Here is a 21,219-nt window from a genome sequence, read left to right on the forward strand (position 1 = left end):
TATAAAGACGTACATAGAAGAATTAATTCAAATTATTCTAGACTCTATAATTAGGTACCCAAAAAGTTATATTAAGATTTTTTTCTGCGTGTTTTGATATCCGGACACGGAAGGAAATATCTGTTGACGCATACAAGTATACGCAGTCGTTAATAGCGTTGGTATACTGAGATATTGCATCAAACCATATATTTGGATGTTATTACATAAAATGATACTTTTTTATGAATACGCATGTGCCTGCGTACGGTAAGGGTACTTCTCGTGCAAATAATAGATTCCAATATTGGCAAAAGAGCTGCCAGAACAAATACGCGGAATTCAGGTTCTACTCGGCAACCAAGTGGCCCACGTTTGCAGAGACTCGTTTACAAAGAGGTTGGAGTCGTAAGCGAGTGGCCAAGTGTGCTGCAAGTCTGAGCCTTGGACTGAGCCCATGGGAAGGGGTCGGACGCAGGGCATAATAAAAGCAGGGAGACCACCGAATAAGCCGTGCTTGAAAAGCGGGTCTCGGCTAGCTCACCATCCAATGAGAGCCTGCCATGAAGCCGTTGCTACGCCGTCGCCTAGTTGTTTGTTTACATTCTGCTAGCCGCCTACCAATCCACCAAAAACCTGGGCTGCCAGGTGCAACAACCCCGCGATGTGGTCCTTGCTCTTCGCATCTCACCCTCCCCTCCCCCCCTGCCCGGCCCATTCTTGTGGCCTGCTACCTAATTGCTAGGCCTGCATCCAAGTACAGTATTCCCCAAAAAGCTTGTGACGGCATCGGTGGCTCAGTGTTACCCGTCGTCATCCTTCCAACATTCCTAGCCGTCGCGTCGTGCAGCCTGTGCAGCCTCTGTTTGCCTATATCGCCGCTCTCAACCAACACCTCGTTTACCCGTTCCAAGCTCCTGCTGCTTCGCGCGCGCGCGCGCATGTCTTAGAGAGCACATACTGCGACAATCCCTCTATTTTGCATTCCACTGCACAGCCAATTCACTCCTAGACGCTTAGGAAGATGTACTAGTTGCGCCATATTCAAGCAACTGAGCCGACAACTTAGCGATACAACGTCAATACCCTCGCTTTCCCGGCTCTACTGCCCGGAGCAAGCCTGGCTGCCATGTTTCGCCCCCATCCTCTGAGGCAGTCGCATACCCTCGAGGTGCCTCCCGACAGCAACATTTCTCGCCAACTCTCCACCACGTCGTCCTCTGCCTCATCTGGCTACTCCTACGCCTCCGACCAGACCCAGAATACTCAATACTCGTCGCTCTCGAGCGGCTACTCACCTCCCAAGCCAACTACCCCCACGCATACCCATAGACGCGGCCAAAGCGATGTTATTGCCCGCGCTCGACTCTTCGAATCCGGCGAAATGAACGGCTCAACTAGGGATGCGGCGTCGACTCGCCCTTCACTTCGCCAGTTGCCTCAAGCCCCAGCTGCCTCTCTCCCCCGGCCATCCCCATCGCCAGAGCAAAAGCTGCGCCACCTCCGCGGCCAGAGCGTCGACATGTCCAAGTTGTCTATTTCCCAGCACGATGGACCAGCTTCACCGGTATCACCTCCTCGCATGTCATCGATGCGACCAAACTCGATGTTACTGACTCGCTCCGACTCCATTCTCCGTGGAGGTGGAGCTGCTATCCCCAGCAGCAGTGCTCACATTGGAGCACCGGAGCTCGAGCAGCTTGGCCGCTCGTCCACAACACAGTTGCGCACTCTTTCTAGGCTTGCTCAGTCCAATACCGCCGATGACTTTGTCATTACCTCGCCCACGCAGGAAGTCGTCGGCCTCCGCGGCCGGCGCAAACTTCAGCGTGCTGAACAGCCAGCTGCTGGCAAAGCAACCAAGTCTAACGCATACGGATGGGAAGGCCGCAACTGGATGGATAAGCAGCGTCAGTTTCTGCAAGCCTACGAGTATCTTTGCCACATCGGCGAGGCACGCGAGTGGATAGAGGATGTTACCAACAAGACTCTGCCGCCCATTGTCGAGCTTGAAGAGGCACTTCGCGACGGTGTCACACTCGCCGAAGTCGTCGAAGCCCTCAATCCCGAAAGGCACTACCGCATTTTCCGTCACCCGAAGCTTCAGTTCCGACACTCCGACAACATTGCCATCTTCTTTCGCTATCTAGACCAGGTAGAGATGCCCGACCTTTTCCGATTCGAACTCATTGATCTCTACGAGAAGAAGAACATCCCCAAAGTTATATACTGTATCCACGCGCTCAGCTGGCTGCTGTTCCGAAAAGGCATAGTAGACTTCCGCATAGGCAACTTGGTCGGCCAGCTTGAGTTTGAGCACCATGAACTTGAAGCAATGCAGAAGGGACTGGATAAGTTGGGTGCCAACATGCCGAGCTTTGGTAACATGGGTGCAGACTTTGGCGTCCCCGAACCCGAGCCACAAGAAACCGAAGAAGAGAGAATCGACCGTGAATTGGCTGAGCAGACCGCCCAAATCACAGACTTGCAAGCTCAAATACGTGGTGCCCTTGCAAGATTACGTCTTGGCAACACCATGCAACATCTTTGGGACGGTGAACGCGCGCTCATCGACCTGCAAGCATGTATTCGCGGCGACTTTACGAGACAAATTATGGGATATAGGCTCCAAATGCGTCGCTCTTCAATCATGGTTCAGAGTGCTGCACGAGGATTCCTCATCCGAGAACGCATGAAGAATAACAACCGCTGCTGGAAGGCCATCGAACCCGATGTTCTGGCTCTCCAGAGCATGATCCGGGCTAACAAAGTCCGGAATGAGGTACGAGATGTAACTGGTGTTATGTCGCGATCCGAAGGAGCGGTTCGGGAGATTCAGGCGATGTCTAGAGGCTTCTTAATTCGCAAAGACCTTATTGTGCAGAAGCGCGAGACAAAGCAAGCCTCTGGAGATGTCCTCAAGCTGCAGGCACTTGCACGCGGAACGCTTCTAAGAGGCCAACTCGACGCTCAACGACATCTCTTAGAAAGCTTTGACGGAGCAACTGTGCAACTGCAGGCGGCAGCTAGGGCTGTGCTGACCAGGAATCAGATTTCTCGCCAACGGGATGCAATGGAATCATTCACATCTCCATTGACTATGCTTCAAAGTCTGGCCAGAGGAAAGGCAGCGAGGGCCAAGCATCTTGGCACACAGATTGAAGTCAAGCGCCACTCGCTCGACATTGGCAAACTTCAGGCCGCTATCCGTGCAGCAGCCGTTCGATGCGAGATAGCAAGTCAGCTGGATAGCCTCCACCTTAACGAGCCGGGCACCGTCGAATTACAATCCCGTATTAGAGGCATGTTTGAGAGACGAAGTGTCGCTGCTCTTCAAAAGAAGCTGGACCGCGAAAACCCGATAGTTACGAGTTTGCAGAGTCGCATACGCGGATTCAACTACCGTCGACAGCACCAAACTCTCATGAAAGCACTGGCTTCTCACAACGCTCAGACAGCTGCTTTCCAGGCTATCCTCAAAGCAATGATGGAGCGTGCCCGTGTTGATGACCTGCTGACTGAGCTTTTCGAAGAGGAAGAGTCCGTTGTTGAGCTCCAATCCGCCGTCAGAGCCTTTCTCGTTCGTGCTCGCTTCGAAGAGAAGAAGCGCTACTTTAACGAGAACATGCAAAAGGTCATCAAGATTCAGAGCTTTGTCCGCGCCAAGGTACAGGGCGAGGCTTACAGGAGCCTAACGACGGGAAAGAACCCACCGGTCAATGCCGTCAAGAACTTTGTTCACTTGCTTAATGACAGTGACTTTGATTTCAACGAAGAAGTGGAATTTGAACGCATGCGCAAGACTGTGGTGCAGCAAGTGCGCCAAAACGAAATGTTGGAGCAGTACATCGACCAGCTCGACATCAAGATCGCTCTCTTGGTAAAGAACAAGATCACTCTGGACGAAGTCGTTTCACACCAGCACAACTACGGCGGCGGCTCATCTATGGGAATGTTGGCCAACTCGTCCATCTCTTCATCCAACCAATTCGACCTCAAGGCTCTAAACAAGGGCTCACGAAAGAAGCTCGAATCCTACCAGCAGCTGTTCTTCTGCCTCCAGACTCAATCCCAATATCTGGCCCGTCTCTTCAAGCACCTTCGCGAGCAAGGCACACCCGACAACGAAAGCAAGCGGATTGAACTTCTGGTCATGGCTATGTTTGGTTATGCGCAGAAGCGTCGTGAAGAGTACTATCTGCTCAAGCTCATTGCTCGTTCCATACGTGAAGAAATTGAAGGCAATCGCAGCATCCAGGAATACCAGCGCGGTACATTCTTCTGGTCCAAGCTTTTGGCTAACTATACGCGATCGCCACGAGACCGCAAGTTCTTGCGAGGTCTTCTTGGGCCACTGGTACGCGACAACATTGTGGAGGATCCTGTGCTGGACTTGGAGAGTGATCCGATGCAAATTTATCGAGCTGCCATCAATAACGAAGAGCTGCGCACGGGTCGTCCGGACGGCAGGCCGCTGGACGTCCCACGCGAGGTTGCGATCCGCGATCCGGAAACTCGCCGACTCTTCATTGATCATCTCCGAGATCTAAGAGAAATCTGTGATCAATTCTTCCTCGCGATGGAGGATCACGTCTTCAAGACTCCCTATGGTCTTCGATTTCTCTGCCGGCAGATGTTTGAGTCTCTGCGTCAGCACTTCAACCGCGACTCACCCGACATTCTTCTCCAACATGTGACAAATTGGTACTGGAAGTTCTATCTCCAGCCGGCTATTGTTTCGCCGGAGAATGTTGGCGTTATTGAGAAGACGTTGAGCCCCCTCCAGAAGCGCAACCTCGGCGAGGTGGCGAAGGTTATTGGCCAAATTGCTTCTGGCCGACCATTTGGTGGTGAGAACGTCTACTTGCAGCCTCTGAATGCCTTTGTAGCCGAATCCATTGAACGCCTGCGTCACATCATGAGCGAGCTCATCTCTGTGCCGGATGCTGAGAGCACCTTCGACATTGACGAATTCAACGACCTCTACGCCAAGAACAAACCAACTCTTTACATCAAAATGGCTGATGTATTCGCCATTCACAACCTTATTGTTTCACAACTTCCGTTTATGTGCCCCTCGAGAGACGACGTGCTGCGCGAGATCATCCAGGACCTGGGTAGCGCCAAGACGAATGAGAGCGAGATGAGCGCCGCTGGGTCGTCCGATATTCAAATGTTCTTAACACCCAGGTTGCACAACGTTGAAGACCCAGATGCCGAGGTCAAAGCTCTGTTTATGGAAACGAAGCGCTGTGTGCTGTACATTATTCGTGTACAGACTGGCGTGAATCTTTTGGAGATTCTCGTCAAACCCATTACAGAGGAGGATGACGCCAAATGGGCCTCACTGCTTCAAGAAGATTTTGCTTCGAATGGAAGCCACGGCGCGTACGCTGATTCCAACATGGTTGACGTGACGCGCATGTCGTATCACGAACTCAAACGCACAGCTCTTGAAAACGTGATGCACCTCGAACAGATGGGCAGAATATCCAAGCACAACAACTACCAAGACATTCTCAATGCCATTGCTAGCGACATCCGTTCCAAGAGCCGACGCCGAGTCCAAAGGCAACGCGAGCTTGAGGGTGTCAACTTGACGTTGGGCAATCTCCACGAGAAAGCCAAATATCTGGAGCAACAAAGAAAGAGCTATGACGATTACATTGAGCAGGCCATGATGACCCTACAAAACAAGAAGGGGTAAGTCCAGGCAGAAGGCTCAGAAAACGAGGCCATACTAACTTGGCTGCAGCAAAAAACGATTCCTTATGCCATTCACCAAGCAGTACAACCATCAGCGCGAACTAGAACGCAGCGGCAAGGTGCCGAAGTTTGGCAGCTACATGTACAGCGCGCGGACGCTCTCAGACAAGGGTGTGCTCGTGACGTGGAAGGGCATGTCGGACTGGGACAAGATCAATGTGACTATTTCCTGCGATCAGGTGGGCGTGTTCGTCATTGAGGGCACGCGCGGTCATATCCAGATGCCCGGAGCCAGTGCCGTTGTCAGCATTGAAGATTTGCTGCAGGCGCAGTTTGAGGCCCATCAGTTTATGCACCTCTTCGAGGGCAACCTCAAGCTCAACGTCAATCTCTTGCTGCACCTGGTGTACAAGAAGTTTTACCGAACTCAGTAAACATGGACGAGCGCTGGCTTGGCATTTTCACGACTATCAGCTTCAACTACATTTTAATTTTGGACGCCTCCAGAGCTGTTTCTTGGGGTGCTTGCATAAAGCATGGGCATTAATGGATGGTTCACGGCATTGATCTCTCTCTCTTCTCTTTTGGTATTGTTGACACCGCAGAGTCTGCACGGCATTTTTCCTTCTATGCTTATGCATAGCGCGCTGCCTTTGGGTTGACGCGGATTTTGTTCTCTTGTTACATTGTTTTGATGTTTGTTCGTCGCATGGTGTTATCGAGTTTTGTGTGTATGCGTTTTGTGTACAAGGGAGGAAGGCAGGCTTGTTTTTTCTGCTCCAAGAGAATGGGGCGTACATTTGGCATTGTGATTATGGGACAGGGACGAGAATGAGAAGTACGAACCGTGTATACGAATTCCAGGGAGGAAAGGAGGGATAGAGTGTGAGCAATTTTGCAAATACGCGATGGATAGAAATTACATAACAATTGTACGACGTAGTGGCCCATCGCAACCAATATGTTTATTACACTTGTCACCGCTCTCGTCGGTGTTTATAATGCGACCATGTTTTCCCTTGCTTGCCCAAATCTTCAATGTCGTGCACTACTACACGTGTATAACAGGGAGAATGGCGATGGGCAGGTAATTTGCATTACAGTTACACTTGGAATGAGTCTCACTGCATCCGTGAGACGTGATATATAGAGTTAAAGCTGGCGGGCTAAAGTGGTTCAAAAGCGGTTGCGCCATACCACGTGAAAGGCTTCTCACTTTTGTCTGACGTCAGAGCGCTGTCCAAACCGCTCCTTTTTTTTATTTTTACTTTTGTTAGATGTCGGCGTCGATTGGGCGGACGGACGGGAGTTGGCTTTTCGGGGCCGGACCGGGACGGAAGATGGTTGCGCATGCAGAGCCAAGGGCATATCACGCTCGAACGTGCATACGCTTGCAATTATCCCCTTGAACTCCGGCCACTGCTCGGAGAACGGGGCTCCGGGCCAAGATGTGTTTCAACTTTTCGGGGTACGGTAGCGCGTGGTTGTCGGCGGACCTGGGGCTAGCGGATCTCGGGTGGTTGAGCAGAAAGGGTGGGGGGGCTCTGGGGCACGAAATAGAGTAGGCAGGTAATCACCTCGCGGATGCGCCTAGTCGTCTGATTTTGAATGGTCTAAACCTAAATCGTCCTGCTGATTGGCCACTCGGATTTGTGGCAGACTTAGATGCGAAGTTGAAACCAAAAACATAGGGAGAGGCGGCTCGTCGGTTCTTGGGAGGTTTGGCTTGGTGCTGGTATGGTGGCCATGTTGTGTCGTCCAGCAAAGGAGACAAGAGGGCGGACGATGCGAAGAAGGCTCGGACGGCTCGGAGGCATGTTTGGATATCGGCATCGGACTGGCAGGAGCCGAAGTCGCGTGCTCAGAGCAAAGAATAACGAAAGAGTCGTTCGAATAGTCTATACAGTGTAGCCATACTGTATAGACTAGTTTGGTGTGGTGTTGCAAAGTCGCAGCCCACCAACGAGGGCATTCAGGGTGTGTAAGGGAGCGCCCCCACTGCATATCTTCCCTGTGCGGGTATGTGTGTAAGATTGGGATTTCCTGCCTCTGAGCTCTGAGCTCTGAGCTCTGAGCTCTGAGCTCTGAGCTGTAGAGCTGTGGTGCTCGTCGAGATCAGCAGTCGCTTCCTGCTGTTGGATGCATCGGATCGGACCCTTGCTTCCAGTATGCTCTTGCTCGCTCTTGTTCACCGTCATGGTACGGAGTACACCGTCGTCGAGAAATAGTCGGGTAGCCAACCACAGGAGGCTTGGCGCCAAATCGAGCAACTGCAGTGGCAGCGTGACACCTTGTGTTGGGAGTGGCGTTGGCAGAACCCTTCAGGCTAACGCTACGTTTAAAAGAGGCGTATTATGTGGGCTTCTTGTTTGATCCGTACTCGGTGGCCCTTGGTGGGCATCGTATTTTGGCTGCTGACCTGGATGGTGGTCACACCGCCGTTCTTGGTGTGCCGACGCCGGGGGCAAGGGTATGAGACAGGGAGTATGAGGCGGCATGGCGCGTGACCCAAGCCCGGGGGTCGAGATTGGGAAGGATGAAGGGATATTTGGATGGACGATTGAGATAGTCAGCAATGATGGCGATGATAAAGGCGAAATCCGGTGTAAGATGTAGGAGGGAGAGGTAAGCAAACGCCCAGCAGCCCTTGGCCACTGCCCAGCCGCCAATGGGCAGTTGCGCTGCACAGTCAGCAATACAAACAGCCGAACAGCTGCGACCAACCGCAGTCTCAATCTGACAACAGCGAACAGGCATCACAACCCGGCCTCATCTCAGCCCCTTGGAAGATCATCTACCTTTTTTCCCCTTTTCCCCTTTCCTATTGCTTCCCATCAACGGACATTTCTGGTCCCTGCAAGTACACGCGACTCAAATCCAATAACAGGCCTAGCGGGGAGCCAACACAGGACAAATCGTCGAGACACCATTCCAGTCTGGGCAGTTCCCAACACTGTGGCTTATTGGCTCCCGTACCGGCACCGCCTCGCCTAGTATCCGTACTTGGGCTGAAGGCGTCGAATATTTGAACAGCCAATATGCACTAACGCGAGGTTCTCCTGCGCCATCTGACTGTGAACCCCTAGCCTCCATACACAGTGTCTGTGACTCGCCTCATCCCTTGCACAGTGCACGGTTGACGCTGGGCCACGCACCAGCACACATCGCTGCAGCCTGGGCACACAAGCGCTTGGTAGGTTGATAATCAACAAGACGACACAAACCCACATGCGCTAATCCAAAATATACAGTTATTTATCATTCTACGCAGGTTCGCCTTCGCTATGTGCATAACAGCAGGCAAACACCCCTCCATCTTCTCGCCTTGGCGTTGCACACCCCGGGTCCGGAGTCCGATCGACCGTCCTTCTCCCAAGGATAAATATCGCCGCTGCCGTCGTCTAGTCCCCCCTTCCCTCCACAATCTTCCCCAGTTACCGATCCTGTCCTCATTCTACCAGGCAATCGACTATTCCATTTATTCTTTACTTACATTAGCCCATTGTCTCTTGTACTGCATTACTTTACCTGACTGAAAAGTCCAACGTCGTCGTCTCATTCACCAAGACCTATTCTGTTGGGCTATTCTGTTGGGCTACTCTGTTGTTGTGCTGTCTATTTGTCAAGGAAGAGGAAAGCGTCGCTCCAGAGGAACTGGTCTTTTGTACTACTGGGGAAAAGTAGCTCTTCTACCTACCCTTATTTCAATTACCTATTTCTCTGCTGTGCGTGCAGCATTTCTTGCCTGCTGAAAAAAAGTTGCTACCTCGCTTGAGCGCAAGCGACAACGGGTGTTGGTCTAGACCCCTAGCAAGCCCCAACTGATCTTCTAAGAGCAAAAGTGCCATCGTGCCTCTCTTAATTCTCACCGTCATATCATTCAGCAGCTTGTTTCGCCTCGCAGATCTCTCTCTGCACAATGGCTCCCGATCTCAACTCCATCGTCGACGGCAGCGCTGCCACCAACGGCAGAGGCAAGCCCAACATCCTCTACATCATGGCCGACCAGCTCGCTGCCCCTCAACTCAAAATGTACAACCCCAACTCTCAAATCAAAACACCCAACCTTGATCGTCTAGCCGAGAGCTCTGTCCAGTTCGACTCGGCCTATTGCCCCTCTCCCCTCTGTGCCCCCTCGCGCATGAGCATGATTACCGGCCTTCTTCCCATGAAGATTGGCGCCTACGATAACGCCTCCCAGATCAACTCGGAAACTCCTACCTACGCCCACTATCTGCGAAGCAAGGGCTACCACACCGTTCTGGCCGGCAAGATGCACTTTGTCGGCGACCAGCTCCACGGCTATGAGTCTCGTCTGACCAGCGACATTTACCCTGGCGATTTTGGCTGGGCCGTCAACTGGGATGCGCCTGACACGCGCCTCGAGTGGTACCATAACGCCAGCTCCATTCTCCAAGCTGGACCCTGCGGTCGCAGCAACCAGCTGGACTACGACGAAGAGGTCATGTATCGCAGCACTCAGTACCTCTGGGACCACGTTCGCGAGGGACCTAACAAGCGCCCCTTTGCCCTTACTGTTTCCCTTACCCACCCTCATGACCCCTACACCATCACAAAAAAGTACTGGAATCGCTATGAAGATGTCGACATTGCCCTTCCCAAGGTCCGCATGGCCAAGGAGGACCTCGATACGCACAGCCAGCGCCTGCTGAAAGTATGCGACTTGTGGGACCGGGATTTCACCGATGAGCAGATCAAGCGTGCCAAGCGTGCCTACTACGGCTCGGTCAGCTACGTCGATGACTGTATCGGCAAGCTCCTTGAAACTCTGGATGAGGCTGGTCTGTCCGAGGACACCATTGTCATCTTCAGTGGCGACCACGGCGACATGCTCGGCGAGCGTGGCCTCTGGTACAAGATGAGCTACTTTGAGTCGTCTGTCCGAGTTCCTCTGCTGGTCAACTATCCCAAGTGGTTCCAGCCTCACCGCGTAACCCAGAATGTGTCCACCTTGGACTTGCTGCCGACGATTTGCGACCTGATCGGCGTCAAACCGGCACCATATCTGCCCATGGATGGCGTTAGCATGATGCCCCATCTTGAGGGCAAGACGGGCAATGACACCGTGTATGCTGAATACACTGGCGAAGGCACGGTGGCGCCCATGATGATGATTCGTCGTGGTCCTTGGAAGTACATCACCTGCCCTGCGGACAAGCCCCAGCTCTACAACCTCGACATCGATCCTGATGAGCTCGACAACCTGGCGCGTTTCGGCAAGGTTGAGCCCCAGACGGAGGACGAGAAGAAGGCCAAGGCCGTCTTTGACAAGTACGAGGCCGAGGCCAAGGCCCGCTGGAACTTTACCGAAATCACTGAAAACGTCCTGGCGTCTCAGCGCAGCCGCCGCCTGGTCTGGGATGCCCTGAAGCTTGGAAAGTTCACCAGCTGGGACCACAACCCTGACGATGACGGCCGCGAAAAGTACATTCGCTCCACCATTCCTCTCGACGACCTCGAGCGGAAGGCTCGCTTCCCGTTTGTCGACACGCACGGCCAGGAGGTTAACAAGGGCGGCGTGTTCAGCTCTACCCGTGGCTAAAAGCGAAAGAAGAAAAGGATAAGACATGTAGGTGCGAATGGCTGCGCTCGTAGCGTTTTACGGATCAATTTGAGGAGGAAAGTTGGCACCATATTTCCTTTGTATAGCGAGATATTCAAGATACCATGATGAAGTGCTTCCAGGAGCCTATGAATCAATAAATTTTAAAGCTCAAAATTAAAGACTGTAGCTTTTTGTGATTAAATAAAAGGGTCTAACGTCGGCCAGGGCTGCGCTGTGTGTGTAACGGCGTCGCCTAATAGGCGCCCTTCTCAGTGCCACGCCACTAGAAATTGGAGACCCACGTCGCTCTTCAACCTCAACCCCATACAACACCCAGCCTTTCCTAACCGCCGTTGGAAAAGAAGCCGCGCACAAGCAAGGCAGGCCCTTGCCTTTGAATCTAAATATCAATCATCGCATCGCGAAAGAGACAATGGCGCCCGGGCTGGACGACGATGAGCTCAAGTCGGTGGAGCAGATCCTCTCGCGGCTGGCGCAGCTGTCGAGCAGCATCCAGAGCTTGAAGATGGACATAATGAAGAGCAACCCTCTTCCGCACCCGTACGTCCCATGATATCCCATGAACACGGCAGGCCAAGCAGTGTCGCTCCAATCCCCTCTTCTCCCACCCCCGCGCGCGTCTCCTTGCTGACCCCATACCCCAGGGACTCGCTGCGGGCCTCGGCGCAGATCCTCCAGCGCAACCTGCAGACGGTGCTGGACTGCGCCGCCGAGAACGCGGAGCTGTTCTCGCGCGTCGCCGTGCGCCCGTCGACCAACTACCCGGGCCGGGCGCAGGAGAACGTGCTGACGCAGCTGCTGCGCAAGAAGCTGGAGCCGGACGTGGAGGAGCTGGTGGCGCGGGGGCGCGAGGCGTCGCGGCTGGCGACGCCGGCGGGGCTGGCGGACCTGCAGGCCGTGTGGGACGAGCTGCGCGCGTGGACGCAGAGCCGCATCGCGGCGTACGTGCGCGACGAGGCGGGCGACGCGTACACCAAGGCGGAGCGGGAGATGGGCACAGAGAATGTGCGGACGGGTCTGCGCAGGGACATTGAAGAGGACGAGGAGGAAGAGGAGGAGGAAGAGGAAGAGGAAGATGAGGAGGATGAGGGAGAGGATCAGGTGATGGCGACGGTGGTGCCCGGGGGTAATGGTGACGGTGGCGCGGCGCCGCAGCGCAGAGGACCGGAGTTGGAGACGCTGCTGTGGTTCATGGCGCGGGCGGACTTTGACGTCCCGCGGAACGTAGAGTATGAGCGCAAGGGCGGCGGTCCGCCGATGCGAGGCTTGGATGGCGTCGGCATTCCGCCGGAGAGAACCGGTGGTGGGCAGCCAGGTGTACCAGGCGGTGGGCAGCCAGGTGTACCGGGCGGTGGGCAGTTTGGCGGACTGGGAGGCCGACAGCTGGGAGGTCTGGCCGGGAACGCGATGCAAATGTAGCAATTGTGCTTAGGAGAGTCACATGGCTCATCAACGGCGTTTTCGTGGTTTATTCTTCTGGGGGTTGTGATTTACAGTGCCATAGTTACTACGAATGGCTGGCGTCTAGATGGAGGATTCGTCATCATCATATCCAAAAGATCTTTTCCAAGACGGGATGCACAACGGTAACAAACGAGATACGAAAGCATTAACCATCCCATGATGAAAAAAAAGATCTTGTTTATCAATTACCACGTCGAGAAGCTGTCCTGATGTTAGTTCACTGCTGCTGGGCTGATGTAGAAAACTGGGACTGGCTTGGCGTTATTCACGGCAGAGCCGCAAATCGGAGGCGAGAGTGGTGAATGGGGGAGTCATTGTGACCAACAATACATAAATAGCAACGGCATTTTACCTTGTCATAAGATTTGAAGTGTAAACTCCGTTCAGGTTTACTTTCATCAATTGTAGCAAAAATAAACCCCACCTGCACAACTTCAACAAACACAACCACCCGTGAACCCCGCCACAGCCTGCCTTTCTCATCCATCAACTCACTACTGACGCTTAGCGTCCACTCGTCGACTTTCTTTCCATCACCGACCTTTTGTCAATTTCATCGACAAGTTCCGTCGACATCCGTCGGTCTCATCTTTTTTATATCATTTACATTTAATTAGATATCCCCCAGCATGGACGCTCGATGCCACTGCGGCGCCGTCCGCTTCAAGACGCCACTGCCCGCTCCGCTCGCCACCTACATCTGCCACTGCGACAAGTGCAAGGCCTTGACGAGCTCGGGCTTTGCCATGTCGGCCATCTTTCCCAAATTTCAGCTGCCACCGTCTGAGCTTCTGAGCTGCTATACGTGAGTGCATCTCTTCATCTCTGCTTGCCTAGGCTGTATTGCTAATCGTCTCAATTTCTCACAGACGAATGACATCAACGGGAGCGACGCTGTATTGGTGAGTTTGATCATTCCTCTGGAATTTCAAGTCTTTCGCCACAATCTTGTTCTAATCGCAGAATTGTTCCAACCGCTTTCTAGTTACTTTTGCCGAAATTGCGGTACCAGAGTCGTGCATAGCACAGATGTACGTCGAGAATTGCCGAGACGGGGTACATGCAAGCAAGCTAACACATTACACCCCAACAGTCCAAGAATGTCGTGTCCGTCAGAGGAGGTTGCGTCTCCGGCATTGACTGGACCAAGGCCGTTCACATCTGGACCAAGAGTGCCATGGTGCCCATCCCTGAGAGCTCCGAATCGTACTCGGAGAACTCCTCGGACAGCAGTGGGCAAGGGTCGGCGCAGGCGGTTCTGGATTGATGGAAACGCATCGAGAGAGCAAGTCAAGATGTTCCGAGAGTGAATCGATTACAGTTGAGGCGTGGCGTTGCAGGGGAGATACCAGGAGAATTCATCAAAAGGCGTATATTCAAAGAGTTGTTGTGCCATCATTAACAAAATCACCCATTATACATTCAATTAACATTAAACGAGTCGCTGATCAGCACTTTCCCGTCCCTCGTTTCTGTCGCCCCCATTCTCGCCCTCGGCGTCCCGGCCACCGCCCGGCGTCGCCACGTCCGAGTGCTTCGCCGGGTCGAACACGTACAGCGGCAGCTCCAGGAACACGGTGCGCTTGAGCCACACGGGCGTGCGGGCGTACAGCTGCGGCGGGAACGGGATCAGCGGGCTCGTGCGGTCGAGCCAGCGCCGGTACGCCTCCCAGTTGTTGCCCTTCTCGTAGCGCGCCTTGGCCTTGGGCCGCTCCGCGAGCGGCATACCCGAGACGAAGAGCAGCAGGAACGTGATGAAGAGCGGCCCGAGGATGCTGGCGTACAGCGCCTTGTAAGCCTGGCCCTGGACGTAGCCGTCGGCGACGGCGGACACGGCAATCATGAATAAGGCTGTGTGTTGGTTAGCTCAGGCACGGGTAGAGAAAACATTATGGGGGGGGGCGGGGTGAGGACGTACACCACTGGATGATTATGTCGCCAAAGTAGTTTGGGTGCCGCGACAGCGCGAAGAAGCCCGAGTCGCACACGGCGGCGCGGTCGGCGCGCGCGCGGAAGCGGTACTTTTGCAGGTCGCTGCCGGTCTCCAGAATAAACCCGACGGCGAAGAGCACGACGCCAGCGACGTCGCGGCCGGTGCCGAAGCCCTTCTGCGGGTAGCGTGTGACGGCGGGCGCGTTGAGCAGGGTGACGGGCAGGGAGACGATCCAGACCCAGAGCATCTGGAAGACCCAGAAGCCGAGGAAGGAGAGGAAGCGGCCGCGCATGGCGTCGAAGCGGTCGTCCTTGCCGGTCTTGAGGATGCGGAAGAAGAGGAAGCCGGCGAGGCGCAGCGACCAGGCGATCATGAAGAGGGAGACGACGAGCTGGCGCGGGTGCAGGTGGCTGTCCGAGCCGCCGCCGCTGAGGGAGAGGGTGAGGACGGCGAGGATGGTGAAGTTGAGGCCGCCGGCGAGGTCTGGATGGTTCTGTTAGTGGAAGGGGTTGTTGTGGTGTCTGGGTTTGTTACGGACCTGTAATCTTGTCGAACTGGAGGGTATACGCGACAAAGAAGCACGCCAGCTGGAAGCCGACCGTGATGATGGCCGTGATGCCCAGATAGTAGTCATCGAGGACGTGTGTCGGCGCCATGTTTGCGATGCTGTGAATATTGATTGGGCTAAAGGCTGTGCATCAAAGAGAAATATCACCCGTGTCTTCGTCGCTGCCGCACTAAATACATTCTCGGGGAACAAAAACTGTATGACTGCGTTTGCAAAATGATTCCTCATGACAGCCACGCCCAGTGAGGTCATGGACCCTTGGAAGTGGCAGCCCTAGCGCGAGGATGTACCTTTTTGCTGGTAGTTGGCTGGCAGAGGTACCTCCTTCATCTCTGAGCCATGTGCGCCACTCCGATCTGGACGCCGCTTGGCAGAGACCTGGCGATCTGGGCTAACATGATGAGTATTACGAAGAAATACGGAAGAGTGATGGCTTTGACATTTTGGCTGTTTTTTTTTTCTGGGACTCATGCTCGACTTGCCATTCCAAAAAGACGTGTTTCCTTTTTCTAAAAAAAGAACTTTCTTCCCGTGTTGATTTGACCTGCATCATCTGCGTCGGAGGACATCTGACTTTCCGGACCACCAAGTCCCGGATGACAAAGACGACAAACAACAAGACGCGACTTGCAACAGACCACTGCATCTAGAACAATTTGTCCGGCAATGCGGCTAGTATCGCCAATACCATTTCTTTTTCTTTTTTCTTTTCTTTGTCTCTTAACTTTTCTCTTTTTCTCCCGGCTCCGTCGGCAGATTTGCAAAACGAAACTCTCCAGAGCAATTGTTTCACATTCCAAACACAACCTTCTTACACATTTAACATCCAACGTCTCCCTCCAGTCCGAGGCAATAAGGACTAGCTATGTAACTTGCACTAGAACCATGCAGAGAAAGAAACCCTACCGGTAGATGTAGCCGAATCAACTGGTTAGTTTCCCTGCAAGCATGGGCGGAACCGGTTCGTCGTCGAGGCCGGCCCCGACCGCCGCAACACTGCCGCAGAGCGAGGGTGTTGGTTGAGTGGCAGGCTCATGAGGCTGGAGAGAGCATTTTCCGCGCGTGTGATGCTCCTGGAGCTAGGCGAGAGGGCTATAACTGTTGTTGTGAGCTCCAAAGCCCGCATGCGTGCTGCAACTTGTCGTGTTTTCGTAAGTCCACATCTCCATATACATGAATACAGACAGACAGACAGACAGACATGAGGGAGATGGAGACTAGTTTAGCAAAGACGGTACATCCTCCAGTGAAGCAGAGCGACTAGCTTGCACGTCGGCTCCAGCACCGCGACCGTCAGTAGTAGCCGCGAGAAAAAAAGAACGTTGATGTGAGGCAACCGCTGACAGCTGCGCCTTAGCCGGGCCCTGGATTGAGCTCGCGGTCAGCGGTGTGTATGAAACACTAACTAGACAAATCCATGTCACACATATTGCACGGTGAGGCCCCTTGAATGGCCTAATGCTTCCGCCAAGCGGCGGCGGCGTCCTTGGCAGGGGTTTGTGCCGAGAGGCATGTCACCAGGTGCTCCCCAGTCGGGGTATTGTAGTTCGACCAAGCATATAAATAAATGATGCACTGGTAGGATGTGATGATGGTGGTTCACGCAATCGCTCCGGTTCGGTGCCCACTTACACACAGATTGTGGATTGGATGTCGTGTAGGAGGATGCTGTCAAGAGAAAATCCCAGATTTAGCCTCAAATCCAAGTGACGGCCTTGTCTTCGCATCTGCTCCATAAATAAATCATCATAAATTGGGGACCCAATCGGGCTATTAGTATCGTCACTTGTTGGTTTTGGACATGCTGGTGGATAAGGCGCCCCAGCGGAGGCAGTAACACAGATATTCCTTCTTGCATGCAGCATAACCCATACATAGTAAGGCACACGGGCTGGTATCATCCACCTCTCCGTATCGACGTCGACTCACTAAATAGATATGCACTTTGCGTACCGCTCTTTTCAGCCTTGCTAATTATTTCGGGACTTTTTCCAATTACCAGTATAGCCCATTCAAACTTTCGTTTTCATCGCGGGCTTAGCTGTCTCGTCCTCGGACAAAGACACAGTGCATTCACAGTGCACTCACAGTGCACTCACAGTGCATTCACAATTAGGGTACAGTGTGCACACAGTACAGCGTCTCCGGCTCGCAATTGTAGTTAGTTATCACAGGCATAATAACATTCATTATTCCTCCCCTTCCCTCCATTCATGCCGCAGACCGGTTTCGCCCCCGTCGTTACCGTCTATGCTATTACAGAGCTGAGAGACTAGACACGGTGTCCATTATACCACTCGTGCCACTTCTGAGTTTGGCGTGCCCCATGGTTCATGCATCGCGTATCCCCCACCACCAGCCTTGTGGCCATCGCCATCGTCATCGTCATCAACCTCATAATGGCTTGATTGCACTTGCTCCATCGCTCAATGACTTTTTCGCTAAGAATTCTCTCAGGAACTTTCAAACACTCCTTCAGCTAGTTGCTATACACTCAATCATACCACTCTTGACCGCCAACCCGCCCAGCACTATCCTGTAACGCGACCCGTCTCATCACCAGTAGCGCCGCCCACCAGCCCAGGTTTGACCCTCGGTTTCGCCTCCTGCGCCGCGGAACAGCAATCCTCTGCACAATATTCCGTAGGACATGCAACTTTATTCACGGAGTGGCCAACTCGTCGCAGGCTAGACGCAGCGAAACAACCACCCACCCGTTGAAACGCGGCCGCGTTGCCTCTTTCTCGCGACACTTCACCCCCGCCGTTTCCTATTCCCTCTCTTCCCTCTTTCTGCTGTGCTACCTCGCTATACGAATGGCGACGTTTCTTGTCATCCCATCTATCATGATCTCCTTGTAGATATACCATGCATGTTCCGTGCGCGGGCCCCTAACCACGTCTCTCCTTTCCCACGGTTAGTACGGAGACGTCTTCTCCTGGTTCGCATCCTCGCAAAGGAGGGTGGACGGGTTGTTTCTATTTGAACCGCCCCTCATGCTAATTTTCACGACTCGGGTAGTTACAAAGATCCAGTCGACCCGTCGACAAAGTCGCCCCTGTTCCGTCTGCCACCAACCTTTTGAGACTCGCTGGTTCGGTGTCACTGATGCTCATTCGTTTGCATCTCGAGAACAACCAGCACTCATCCCAGATACATCAACGGCCGGACCGTTTGACCAGTCGATACGTCAACAGAATCTTATCCTTCGAATCGTAATTTAATCTTGGTTGGCGGGCGCCGGCATTCTCTCCAGGACAAGTCCCGGGACTTTCAGAATGCGGTCGCTCGCTGTTTACGCTCTTTTGGCTTCGGCCGCCACTGTAAGAATGCACCGTCTTCAGGAATGCTCGCCTTACTGACCGCGTTTAGCGCGCCACTGCTGGACCAGTTCAGGCCAGAAGGGCGGCCAGAGGGGAATTTGATCCGGACCAACTGGATGAACTAATTCAAGGCTTTCAAGGCTCGCAAAACGGGGGAGGGAACGGCGGCGGCAATTCCGTCGGCAACCCCGGCGACAACGGCGGAGGCAATGGTGTGCAAGGGCCTGGGCAGATCCAAGCGCCGGGTTCGGATACCACGATTACTACTGTCATCACGCCTACTCTTAGACAACCTGGGGAGACACTACCGCCGCTCCCGGAGTTGGGCCAAGCGCCAGCAGCCCCAGGTTCGCCCCAATCGCCTCCCGCAAATCCTCCGCAACAGCAAATACCACCTAGCTCGGCAATTTTGATCCCAGGCCAGGGATCAGGTACCACGATTACCACCGCCATCACGCCTACTCCACCTGCGCAACGGCAATCGCAAGTCCCAGCAGCTCCGCCAAATGCGGGTGGCGGGCGTGAGCCCAACAATCCGGGTCTTCAAGCCCCTCCTGGAGGAAATGCAAACCCGCCACTGTCTCCCGCACCGGGGCCTAATTCCGGGTGCCCAGTCGTCGGAGGGTACGTCGCTCTTTATTTTCCGAAATATCCTATAACTAACATCTTCAAGTGTCCAGTTGTCATTCGTTCCCACCACGGTGTTCGCCGAGGGTCCGCCTCCCACCATTACCGTAACGGTGACTCCTCCGACTATAACGCAGACCAAGGTAGTTACGGTACAGGCCAACTCGGGCTCAAATGGCGGTGTCGGTGGCGGTGGTAATAGAAACGGTACTACTGGCAATGAGAACGGCAATAGAAACGGCAATGGCCAGCCTGCAGCCCCAGAGGTTGAGCCCACCGTGACGCCAAACAAGGACGGCAACGGAGTTGGCGTCACCGTCATTTCCATCTTTAGTCCCAGCATCCCGGCACCGACTGAAAAGCCGTCTGAGGCTGCTCCTCCGCCACCCGCAGCCGAGATTGAGCCGCCAGCCGCTTCGTCAAGCAAAACTGCGGTGCCAGGCGAAGCGTCATCAACGGTCTCTCCCGAAAAGAAGCCCGGTGCAGAGCCAACTCCCGCCAAACCAGTTGCTGCAGAGCCGGGTGCTGCAGAGCCAAAACCCGAGGCAACTTCTGCCAAACCAGTTGCCGCAGAACCAGTTGCCGCAGAACCAGGTGCCGCAGAGCCAAAACCGGCAGAGTCAACTTCTTCTACCCCAACACCGACCAGCACCAACTCTCCGCCGGGCGATAAGCCGGACGCCGCTGCGCCGCGCGAGTCGGCCGTCCAGGGAAAGCCAAGCGTAGTCGATCCTGCCCCGGCTCAACCGGCAGCGACGGTCTCCCCGGCGCTGCCGATTGACCTGTCCGGGTTCAAGTTGAGCAGCCAGCTCGAGCTGGGCAACTTGATAGCTCAAGCCACGGCCGGGTCCGAGGCCGCGCCCACCCCGACGTAGTGAGAAACACGATTAGTGACGAGCTTGCACAGGGACGGCTCTGTATGTTTTCGGTTCTTGTTTGTATTTTTGTTCCTTTGCTGCAAGGGTGGCTGTAGATTGAGTTTTTATTGTTACGTTCCCTTTATCAATAGCAAAAAAAGAAAATAGTTCAAGAGCTCGTCATGCCGCTCGATCATTATACATTGTAATCTTGGGGTATCATATGTCACAATAGTCTCTTTGAGGAGACGTCTTATACAGACTTTTCCACCGCAGCAGCAGCCGCCGCTCTGTTGGCGAGCCGCATCTTCTTGGCCTGCCGTTTGCTTATTTGCGGTCCGTCCTCCTGCTGCGCCGTCTTGCGCTTCTGCTTCTTGCCATTCCCGCCCGGCTCCTCCCCCACTACCGCCGCGGCTCCCTCACCCTTGGCGGCCGGATCCTCGGCCGTCTGCACGACATCCACAACGCCGCGGAACCCGTTCCTCTTGACGCCCTCGTTGACCACCAAGCTGCGCGGCAGCGACCTCAGCCCCTCCAGGGCCTTGTCCGGCGGCAGTCCCCACACGGCCAGCAAGTTCACCACGTCCGCCGGCCCGCGCAGCCCGAGCGCGCCCGATCTCGCCTCGCTGCTGAGCACCACGCCACGGCCGCGGGTCGCCCGGAGCAAGCCCCTCAAGTTCCCGACAAAGGCGGCGCGGGCGCGCGGGTCCCCCGCCGCGGCCAGCAGCTGGGCGTAGCAGACCTCGAAGCGGACGCCGCGGGCGACGGCGGCCATGCAGGGCTTGGGGCGGAAGTGGAAGCGGTGGTGCTGGGCGAGGTCGAGGGAGACGAGGGCGACGTCGAGGGTGAGGCAGGCGTTCTGGAAGGCCTCGGCGGTGGTGGGACGGACGGCGAGGACGTCGTAGGCGGCGGCGAGGGCAGGGAGCCGGTAGCTGGGCGCGGAAGGGTCGGCGAGCGGGAAGGTGGCGCGGCGGAGGACGGTGGGGAGCTTTTGTGAGGGGGAGGACGGGGGAGGGAGGACGGGGAAGGTGACGGCGGGGAGGGCGACGGTGGTGTAGCCGAGGCTGGAGGCGGTGGTGAGCGTCTGAAGGAGCGCCTCGGGAGGCGTCGAGGGCGACCAGGGAATATTGAGGTCGTAGAGCATGGTGGGTGGAGTGCGGTGGTGGTTTGGGGAC

General features: G+C 54.6%; 7 protein-coding genes across 7 annotated transcripts; 5 read left to right on the top strand and 2 right to left on the bottom strand.

The window, feature by feature from the left end:
• Positions 1-1,108: 1,108 nt before the first annotated feature.
• ISF_00444 (ras GTPase activating protein) lies at positions 1,109-6,119 on the top strand (the record flags this gene model as incomplete). Its single annotated transcript, XM_018844051.1, has 2 exons — positions 1,109-5,682; positions 5,735-6,119. 2 exons carry the CDS (start codon positions 1,109-1,111, stop codon positions 6,117-6,119), a joined length of 4,959 nt encoding a protein of 1,652 aa, XP_018708501.1.
• A 3,485-nt stretch (positions 6,120-9,604) lies between these two features.
• ISF_00445 (sulfatase) lies at positions 9,605-11,248 on the top strand (the record flags this gene model as incomplete). The annotated part of the gene is made up of 1 exon (XM_018844052.1): positions 9,605-11,248. The coding sequence occupies one exon, from the start codon at positions 9,605-9,607 to the stop codon at positions 11,246-11,248; it is 1,644 nt and encodes a 547-aa protein (XP_018708502.1).
• Positions 11,249-11,684: 436 nt separating this feature from the next.
• Positions 11,685-12,691, top strand: ISF_00446 (Mediator complex, subunit Med8; the record flags this gene model as incomplete). Its single annotated transcript, XM_018844053.1, has 2 exons — positions 11,685-11,812; positions 11,917-12,691. The coding sequence occupies 2 exons, from the start codon at positions 11,685-11,687 to the stop codon at positions 12,689-12,691; spliced, it is 903 nt and encodes a 300-aa protein (XP_018708503.1).
• A 674-nt stretch (positions 12,692-13,365) lies between these two features.
• Positions 13,366-14,003, top strand: ISF_00447 (Glutathione-dependent formaldehyde-activating, GFA; the record flags this gene model as incomplete). The annotated part of the gene is made up of 4 exons (XM_018844054.1): positions 13,366-13,541; positions 13,606-13,638; positions 13,722-13,767; positions 13,830-14,003. 4 exons carry the CDS (start codon positions 13,366-13,368, stop codon positions 14,001-14,003), a joined length of 429 nt encoding a protein of 142 aa, XP_018708504.1.
• A 165-nt stretch (positions 14,004-14,168) lies between these two features.
• ISF_00448 (hypothetical protein) lies at positions 14,169-15,325 on the bottom strand (the record flags this gene model as incomplete). The annotated part of the gene is made up of 3 exons (XM_018844055.1): positions 14,169-14,587; positions 14,655-15,152; positions 15,208-15,325. 3 exons carry the CDS (start codon positions 15,323-15,325, stop codon positions 14,169-14,171), a joined length of 1,035 nt encoding a protein of 344 aa, XP_018708505.1.
• A 3,190-nt stretch (positions 15,326-18,515) lies between these two features.
• Positions 18,516-20,062, top strand: ISF_00449 (hypothetical protein; the record flags this gene model as incomplete). The annotated part of the gene is made up of 3 exons (XM_018844056.1): positions 18,516-18,560; positions 18,610-19,184; positions 19,234-20,062. The coding sequence occupies 3 exons, from the start codon at positions 18,516-18,518 to the stop codon at positions 20,060-20,062; spliced, it is 1,449 nt and encodes a 482-aa protein (XP_018708506.1).
• Positions 20,063-20,297: 235 nt separating this feature from the next.
• On the bottom strand, positions 20,298-21,188 carry ISF_00450 (RNase P subunit p30; the record flags this gene model as incomplete). The annotated part of the gene is made up of 1 exon (XM_018844057.1): positions 20,298-21,188. One exon carries the CDS (start codon positions 21,186-21,188, stop codon positions 20,298-20,300), a length of 891 nt encoding a protein of 296 aa, XP_018708507.1.
• Positions 21,189-21,219: the final 31 nt, after the last annotated feature.

Source organism: Cordyceps fumosorosea (genome assembly GCF_001636725.1).
Source record: "Cordyceps fumosorosea ARSEF 2679 chromosome Unknown scaffold_1, whole genome shotgun sequence".
Lineage (NCBI taxonomy): Eukaryota > Fungi > Ascomycota > Sordariomycetes > Hypocreales > Cordycipitaceae > Cordyceps > Cordyceps fumosorosea.